This window comes from Capricornis sumatraensis, chromosome 6, assembly GCF_032405125.1.
Source record: "Capricornis sumatraensis isolate serow.1 chromosome 6, serow.2, whole genome shotgun sequence".
Lineage (NCBI taxonomy): Eukaryota > Metazoa > Chordata > Mammalia > Artiodactyla > Bovidae > Capricornis > Capricornis sumatraensis.
In genome coordinates, this window is record NC_091074.1 from 73,318,887 (window position 1) to 73,328,557 (window position 9,671).

Consider the following 9,671-nt stretch of genomic DNA (forward strand, 5'->3'; position numbering starts at 1 on the left):
TGGCGTGCTGCAGTCCATGGGTTCTAAAAGAGTTGGACATGACTGAGTGACTGAACTGAATTGAACTGAACTGTTTCAACAGGAAGCTGCAATGCCATCAGATGGAGCCATGTGATCAGTGTGGAAATCAGCTGACCCCACAGCCACCTCCTGCCTCCCATGGATTCACCCAAGAATTTCTGAACCCTCTTAACGGTGAGTCTTCTGGCCTTTTCTCCCTTATTGTGAATCCTCCTGCTAACAAAACATTCTGTGGAAAATTAAGAAAAGCAAACCGTAACTATAGTTGGAGTCTGGAAGGTCTGTAGAGGGAGCTCTCATGCCGTGTCATTCATCCTCAGTTACCCAACAGGAAGAAATAAACCTTGCATTCCCAAACAAGAAGTGCAGCCACATCACCACTCCAGCTGGAGGAGGAAGACTTCCCTTTTGGCCAGCCACAAACCCAGCTAATAGAAAATTCTTCAGTTTAGCTAAAGAGAAGCCATTGTCCCCTGAATGTTTTCTTTCTTCTGCTGAAGTTACACTTTTTCCCATGCTGATGACTTATTCCGTTGTCCTGCCCTCCTTACCTTAAAAGCCTTCCATGATGTGTAACTCCTTGGAGCATCTCCCTGTCTTCCAAATGAAGTGCTGCCTGGTTTCATGAATCAGTTCTAGAGTCCATTTATTTTAAATTTGAAGTAAATCTTCAAATTTACTTTTTACTTCAAATTTACAAATTTTTCTTTCTTAATGTGCTGGTGACAGCGATGGGATCTCAAGGGAATTTCTGATGACATTTAGAGACAAGGAGAAACAACTGTGGTGCCCACACATCCTCTGAGTTCACTGTTTTTCTTGCCATTCACAGAGATTGTTAGTAAGCTCCTCTTGGTTTGCACTCCATTCTCTTTGCATTTGTGCCCCTAATCTAATTGGCTTTCCTTTCAGGGAGGTTTGGGTTGGCTGGCAGATCATTCTGCCTGAGGCCAAACCCATAACCTATTAGATCAAATTTCCAGTGCACAGTAACATTTCTTGGTTGTTGCCAATCTATTTTTGAGTGGTAAACCCTAGCCCCTAATTTTGTTTGCTAGATCCCAATTTGGGAACCGCTGACGATGTAGTTTCTACTTCCCCATGTGTTTGGAATCAGTATCAGCCCAGCTTCTGTGCTCAGAACTGTCGGTGGCAGCTATAGGTCTCCATTTTGCATGGAATCAGTTTGTAGTCCCCATTTCTAGGGATTTGCTGGTTTTATCATTTTACCCAATACAAGGTTCTCTGAGAATTAGTGATTGTGCACGCCAGCCTTATTTTGGCCAGGCCATAGTAGCATCTCTCGGGTAGTGTTGATGTATTATGGCATAGGTTTGTTTGTCTTGTTTGGGGATGACAAAGGCTAGCTAAAGAAATGGGAGCCTAATCCTACTGAGCATGTCACCTTCTGGCACAGCTGCTTATTTTATATTTTATATGGAAGAGCTATAGACCTTGAGGCTATAGATATTTAGAAAGATGGCAAATTTTTACTAATATTGATCTAGAATTATAGTAGTCATTGTGGGGAGTGTTCCAGGTAGACAAGATTGTTCATTTAAGGAAAATCCTAGAGAGCACAGGATCCCAAATTGGACAAAGTGAAGGAGATGCCTACTTTAATTGACATGTAAAAGCTTACAGAAGGTTTCAAGATTCCAAAATAGCTTCATTTAAGTACTCAGTACAAAAAGCTAAGGAATGCATTGAAACATGTGCATTACCATATGTAAAATAGTTAGCTAGTGAGAAGTTGGTATATAACACAGGAAGTTCAACCTGGTGCTCCTTGACAACCTAGAGAAGTGGATGAGTTGGGGTGGGAGGGAGGTTCAAGAAGAGGTGGATAAATATATATATTCTCATGGCTGGTTCACTGCCGCGGCCAGCACAAGCAAGAGTTGCACCTGCACAGGGAGAGAACGGAGCGTCCCCGCTAAGAAAAATAAGAGAGAGACAAAAGATGGGGTTGAGAGGATCAGACCACAATTGGCTGATGCCTTTCTTTATTAGGCTATAGTATTTATAGGATAATGTACGTGACTTAAGACATGTACAAGATTATTTTTTAACCTCAGGATACAATCACTAGACCCTTACCATTGTGTACAGAGTATACTAAGTAATCTATCTTCTATGACATGTTGCAGGACACCCTGACCTTAAGGGCTGTAAAAACTCTTCAAGGGTGGCGGGACAGGGAGCTTAGGAAAAATGCCTAAGGCTCTGCATACCTGCCGAGCAGCTCCCAAGACTTAACCCTTTACGGGCGGTCCCCCGCAGCTCCCCTCTCTTTATTTTTTTTTTTAAAAGCTCCATAAGGTGTCGGTGTTGCAACATGTTTTTATGTATCAGAATTTTCATGTGTAAGAATTTTTTAACAATACTACAAATAAAACAAGGAGCCAAACAAATCACGATAAGCACAACAATCAAAACCGCGCCCACAGCAATTATGCTTCGCCACAGTGAATGCAAGCTAGGGAAGTTAGAAAATAAATTTTGTAAAAAATTGTCAACAGTATCAGCTATGTTTAGAGTAGCTTTAGGAGAATTTTTAATATTAAGAATTTCATTATGTAATTGCAATAGGTCTAGAGAAACATTAGTATTAAACCAAATTCCTTGTAGATGTTTTTTCACCTTATCCCATGGAAAGTCAGATGCATTATAAGCCTTTTTTGTAACACAAATCCATTTATAATTAGCATGACATTGAATTTTCATGCGAAAGCTAATGCTCTGAACTTGTTCTCCTAGAACTCTAACCACATCATATAAAGCTGATAATCTATCTTCTATTTTTCTATCTATATCTTCTTGTGTTCTCATTACTTTAGTAACGTTATATGACAAGGAATCTACAGTATGAGCAGCTTGAATGGATTGTGCCAGAGATACAGAAGCAGTAACAGCAGTTGCTATAAGGGTGATTAAAGATACTATACCCAGAACAATCAGGCTCACACTTTTTTTAGTGCGGTTAAGAGCCGTGTTAATGCGTTGTAGCAATTTTAAAGCAGTCTCGTCATACCAAGCTTCAGTTATTTCAACTGGTAACATTACAAAAGCAGGTTGTTTTACTATTATAACTTGTTCTCCTTTTGCAACACCTCTTATGCAATTGGTAAGTATGCAATTAGAACAATTTAAATGATAAATATTCAATGACAATGCTATTTCCACATGGCTTTGTATCAACATAAATGGGTAAGGGACACAAGCTCGGGGATATAAAAACCCCGTAACTCCTACATTACCATATTTACTCCCACTGATATTGGGTTGTAAATATAGACTATTGCCATGACAAAAAGCAGCCAAAAGTTTCCACAGTTCTGTTTGATATGTGTGAGCAGCGTTTACAGAGAGAATGGGTGGATGCTGTCCTCGATATTCAGGAAAATCAGGTTTTCTTCCAGGTGCCCAATCTCATAAAAAGGTGGTATTGGCATTGTTGATGTTGTACACCGACGCAACCCGGGCTCGACATAAAGTCCGAGGAGTGTCTATTCCTATGCGGATGCTTAGATGTTTGCCACAAAACGGAATGTCGAGAGGTCCAGTTCCGTCACAGTGCGATCTTTTTCCGGTTTTTTCATCAATGCCAGAAATAGTCACTTGAGGATAGGATATATCAGCTGACACCTGTATACAGTGAGGATGCTGTAATTGATAAGAAAAGCACATAGGATATTGCGTAGTAAGACCATAAAAGGAGATATTGGCTTGTTGCTGAAAAAGTACCTCTTTAATGTTTTTTCCTTGTAATGTCGCTGCCATAGCAATGCCTTGCATATAGGAGGGTCCAATGTCAGCACAAATACGAATATAATCAGACAGATCTGCCTTCTTTCTATAAGGTCGTAAAGCAGCTTGACAGGCAGAGTTAGCGTTTTCAAAAGCCAATTGTTTTGCTAATACCATCCCAGCCTTTTCATCTGACATTATCTTACCTATAGTATCTAAGAGTCGTGCCATGAAGTCCTGATAAGGCTCATCAGGTCCCTGTCGGACCTTTGAAAGATCTTCTGTCTTAGTACTGGAGCTAGGGAGTTTTTTCCATGCCTGTCGGGCTGCATTTGATATTTGTGCATATGCACCAGGTAAGAAATTAAGTTGAGTATTAGTAGCCTGGAAAGCGCCTTCACCAATCAACATTTCATAGGAGGTTTGTATACCTTGCTGCCGATTAACATCGGCTATACGAGCACACTGTTCAACATATTCAGATTTCCATAATAAATAATCTCCCCCCGAAAGACAAGCTCTAGCTATTTGTTTCCAATCATTTGGGGGTAGATTCTGAGTACCCAAACTTTCTATCATAGCAACAGTGAATGGAGCGGTAGGACCGTATTGTGAGCAAGCAATCTTTAACTCTTTCAATTGCTTGAAAGGCAGCGCTTCATAGAAACGCTGGTTATTATGTTCAAAGACAGGAAAAGCAAGAGAAAAATCGGAGACAACCTCACCAAGTCGTTGTGCTTGTCTCAATGCCTTTTGTAGCGGAGACACATTTTCAGATGGCGGAGGAGGAGGCCCCGGAGGGGGATCGAGACCAGCAACTACGGAAGGAGCATAGCCAGGGGGAAGAGGCGGAGCAGAAGGAGATTTGGAGTTGTTACTAGGAAGCTTGATTCCTGAGTTTTGTAAAGCAACAGTGAGATTTTTTAAACATTCAACCAAATCATCTTTAGATGTTGACGCCCCCTTTTTGTTGTGCCAAAAAACCCCAATCTTCTTGATGGTATTTAGCAGCCTCTTCGTCTAATTCCGCCTCATCTGTGGAGGAAAGTGAATCATCATTATCCGGTGGACGCGATAAGTTACAAAACGGAGGGTCACCTTCAATTCCCTTGGGAACAGCATACTTGGGCTCCGAATCAGGAACATGAAGAGGATTTTCTTCCTGTTTTAACAAATTTCCTAAACGTTTTAATTCATCATTATCAAAGTCCAGGCAATCACGAATTAGTGTCCAAAAGGATAAAGTTTCTACAGGAACCTTTTCAGGGCCATGTAAAGTATAATGAGTCCGAATTTGTTCCCCTACCTTCTTCCACGTCTCTAAACTTACTGTGCCTTCTCTGGGGAACCAAGGGCAAACTTCCTCAATAAATGAAAGAAAATTGATTAATTTAGGTTTGGAAATAGTAATTCCCCGGTGTTTTAACATTACAGATAACATATGTGCAAACAATTGACGACTATGCGTCTGTCCCATATTTATACTCTCAACTATATACCTTACTACTCCTCCTTAATTTAAATCACTTGTATACTTATATACTCACTCTTTTCAGCTTAATAAGAGTAGTGGCGAGGAAAACTGTCAAACTGCCCCACGTTGGGCGCCACCTGCCGCGGCCAGCACAAGCAAGAGTTGCACCTGCACAGGGAGAGAACGGAGCGTCCCCGCTAAGAAAAATAAGAGAGAGACAAAAGATGGGGTTGAGAGGATCAGACCACAATTGGCTGATGCCTTTCTTTATTAGGCTATAGTATTTATAGGATAATGTACGTGACTTAAGACATGTACAAGATTATTTTTTAACCTCAGGATACAATCACTAGACCCTTACCATTGTGTACAGAGTATACTAAGTAATCTATCTTCTATGACATGTTGCAGGACACCCTGACCTTAAGGGCTGTAAAAACTCTTCAAGGGTGGCGGGACAGGGAGCTTAGGAACAATGCCTAAGGCTCTGCATACCTGCCGAGCAGCTCCCAAGACTTAACCCTTTACAGGCGGTCCCCCGCAGTTCACGTTGTTAAACTGCAGAAACCAACACAACATTGTAAAGCATTTATCCTCCAATTAAAAATAAGTTTATAAAAAATTAAAGGATAAAATGTACCTAAATCAAAAGACTATAAAGACTTAAATCCTACTGCCCACCCTATCTTGTCTTTTTTCACCTGAGTACTCATGTTTTACTAATTCTCTGTCTGAACTACTTTTCTAATCTAAAGAGCATATTTAGCAATTATCATTTAAAATAACTGTACCTGAGGTTGCAGGCAAACCCCCTCAGGTGTTCTTTACTCCTTTGCCAAACTGAACAAAGAGCTCCAGTCAAGGAGTTCTTTAAACCTAAGAAAGTGAAAAGTGAAAGTGAAGTCACTCAGTCTTGTCCGACTCTTTGTGACCCCATTGATTGTAGCCTACCAGGCTTCTCTGTCCATGGGACTTTCCAGGCAAGAGTACTGGAGTGGGTTGCCATTTCCTTCTTCAGGGGATCCTCCCAACCCAGGGATCGAATCCGGGTCTCCTGCATTGCAGGCAGACACTTTACCATCTAAGCCACCAGGGAAGTCTAAGAAGGAGCCTGCAATATTTTTTGAAGAGCTAAGGGTCATTGTGATGGCCTTGACTCCAAACTGCTAGATCTTTCTCAGCTTGTACACATGTTGGCAGGACCAGGGAAGGTCACCAAATGGATATAGCAAGCAAAATAGGAAAATCCTAGGATAATATTTAGGGGTTGGGAAGAACCCCTGGAGGAGGGCATGGCAACCCACTCCAGGATTCTTGCCTGAAGAATCCCAGGAGACACAGGAGAACTGTACTACAAAGGTGGTGAGCTGCAGTCCATGAGGGCAGAGTCAGGCATGACTGAGCGACTAAGCACAGCACAGCAACCTTAATAAAAGGCTTCCGAAACAACAACTGACTTACAAGCCATTTCTAAAGCCATCCTTGCTCACACTGATTGATCTGTTATTCTATCATACAAATGAAAGAGGGAAGAATCTGCGGCCATTGACAGCTAGTTTAGAAGCTCTCTTTTTACAGCATCTGGGATTCCATGTAATAAAAAGGACACTCAGCAAACTTTAGCTGCCCTCTTTGTAAACACATTATCTTCTGAGATTGTTGTTGTTCAGTCACTAAATCCTGTCTAATTCTTTGTGACTTCATGGACTGCAGCATGCCAGGCCTCCCTGTCCTTCACTGTCTCCCTGAGTTTGCTCAAACTCATGTCCATTGAGTCAGTGATGCCATCCAACCATCTCATCCTCTGTCACCCCCTTCTCCTCTTTCCCTCAATCTTTCTTAGCATCAGGGTTTCCCAAAGGGTTGGCTCTTCAAAGTAGGTGGCCAAAGTATTAGAACTTCAGCAGCAATCCTTCAAATGAATATTCAGGGTTGATTTCTTTTAGGATTGACTGGTTTGATCTCCTTGCATTCCAAGGGACTCTCAAGAGTCTTTTCCAGCACCACAGTTCAAAGCATTAATTCTTCAGCATTCAGCCTTCTTTATGGACTAACTCTCACATCTATATGTGACTACTGGAAGAAATATAGCTTTGACTATAAGGGCCTTTGTCAGCAAAGTGATGTCTCTGCTTTGTAATACACTCTCTAGATTTGTCATAACTTTTCTTCCAAGGAGCAAGCAACTTTTAATTTCATGGCTTCAGTCACCATTTGCATTGATTTTGGGCCCAAGTAATGAAATCTGAACTGTCTTCACTTCTCCCCCACCTATTTGTCATGAAGTGATAGGACTGGATGACATGATCTTTGTTTTTGAATGTTGAGTTTTAAGCCAGCTTTTCACTCTCCTCTTTCACTTTCATCATGAGGCTCTTTAGTTCCTCTTTACTTTCTGCCATAAAGTGGTGTCATCTGCATATCTGAGGTTATTGGTATTTTCCAAGCAATCTTGATTCCAGCTTTGAGTCATCCAGGCCAACATTTCTTTTGAGGTACTCTGCATATATGTTAAATAAGGAAGGTGACAATATACAGCCTTGACATACACCTTTCCCAATTTGGACCCGTCTGTTGTTCCATGTCCAGTTCTAACTCTTTCTTCTTATCCTGCATGCAGGTTACTCAGGAGGCAAGTAAGGTGGTCTGGTATTCCCATATCTTTACAAATTTTCCTCAGTTTGTTGTGATCCACACAGTCAAAGGCTTTAGTGTAGTCAATGAAGCAAAAGTAGATATTTTTGTGGAATTCTCTTGCATTTTGTTGATTCAATGGATACTGGCAATTTGGTATCTGGTTCCTCTGCTTTTTCTAATTCCAGCTTGTACATCTGGAAGTTCTCAGTTCATGTACTGCTGAAGCCTAGCTTGCAGGATTTTGAACATATTTTGCTGGCATGTGAAATAGTGCAATTGTACAGTAATTTGAACATTCTTTGGCATTGCCTTTCTTTGGGATTGGAATGAAAACTGACATTTCCAGTCCTGTGGCCACTGCTGTGTTTTCCAAATTTGCTGGCATACTGGGTGCAGCACATTAGCAGCATCATCTTTTAGGATTTTAAATTACTCAGCTGAAAATCCATCACCACCACCTGTTTTGTTCATAGTAATGAATCTAAGGCCCAATTGACTTCACACTGCAGGATGTCTGAATCTAGGTGAGGACCACACCATTGTGCTTATCTGGGTCACTAAGAACTTTTGTGTAAATTCTCCTCTGTTCATGGGGTTTCTCAAGGCAAGAATACTGGAGTGGGTTGCCATACCTTCCTCCAGGGGATCTTCCCAACCCCGGGATGGAACCCATGTCTCTTATGTCTCCTGCATTGGCAGGTGGGTTCTTTACGACTAGTGCCACCTGAAGGAAATAAATAGGTCATAAGAGCCCTCATATCAACCCTGCTTCTTTTAGAGGAAAGATTGTCATCATGCAGATAATCTGACTTAACAATGATAAGTGCATGGCAGCTATCATTAAGTCGATTTTAACAAAGCAGGGAAACTAGTTACATATGAGCAATGACAACTATGTCTGTGATATCACAGAAGTCCCCCTTTGGGAAGGGCTGGATTTACAGTGTGAGGATTTTGATGATTGCTGTACACCTTGTGTATGTCAATGCACACTTTGATTATTTATGTAAACATTCTTTGATTCAGATGTGAAGTCCCTTCTGGTCATTTTATTAGACCATGTGTATATATCAAGCAAGATTAAATGATGTCTTTTGTAAGATTCCACAGTATTTGAGGCAATGTATCCTTTTCTAGCCCTATAATGGACATAAAATTGAGCCCATTTGAGTCTTGGAAATTGTACATTTTAAAAGAATTATTTAAATACTGAATCTTCTTAAATGGTTAATAAGTTTAAGCTATATTACATGGACATTAAGATTATATCATATTTTGGAAATATGCATAATATCATTTGAGGGCATTACCACATTTTGAGAAAAAAATAAGTATTCTTTTGCAGGGGACCAAAAAGCAATTGCCAGTTACATGATTCATTTGAAAACCTACACATAATTTTAGGCTGTTGCCTTTGAACTTAAAACCCAAGCCTGACACAAGCCGTTATGTACAAAATGCTGTGTTAGTTGCATGGCCCCCTGGGAGGTGAGTGAAACTCCACACACCTTGTTGCTGGTTAATTTTATTCCTAGAGCCCATTTGCTGCCGTGCTTTACCTTGTTTCCAAAGTAAAGAAACCTGCATCATGAGTTCAGATCTTATCCTCCAGAAAAGAAAAAATATATGATATTGGCACCATCTGACAGGAAGATGAATAAATGGGACAAATAAGATGCTTTCATTGGAGGTTGGCAGCATTTAACTCATGTTTAAAATTTGTGATTCTCTAAGCAATGTGAAGTCGAGTGCATCGCTACGAACAAAGCTAGTGGAGGTGATGGAATTC

General features: G+C 40.8%; 1 protein-coding gene across 1 annotated transcript; it reads right to left on the reverse strand.

Annotated features, from left to right (window-relative positions):
* Positions 1–2,284: 2,284 nt before the first annotated feature.
* On the reverse strand, positions 2,285–5,248 carry LOC138080740 (uncharacterized). Its single transcript, XM_068973605.1, is given in 3 exon segments — positions 2,285–2,323; positions 2,326–4,737; positions 4,739–5,248. Coding segments are annotated over 3 exon segments (2,961 nt in total).
* Positions 5,249–9,671: the final 4,423 nt, after the last annotated feature.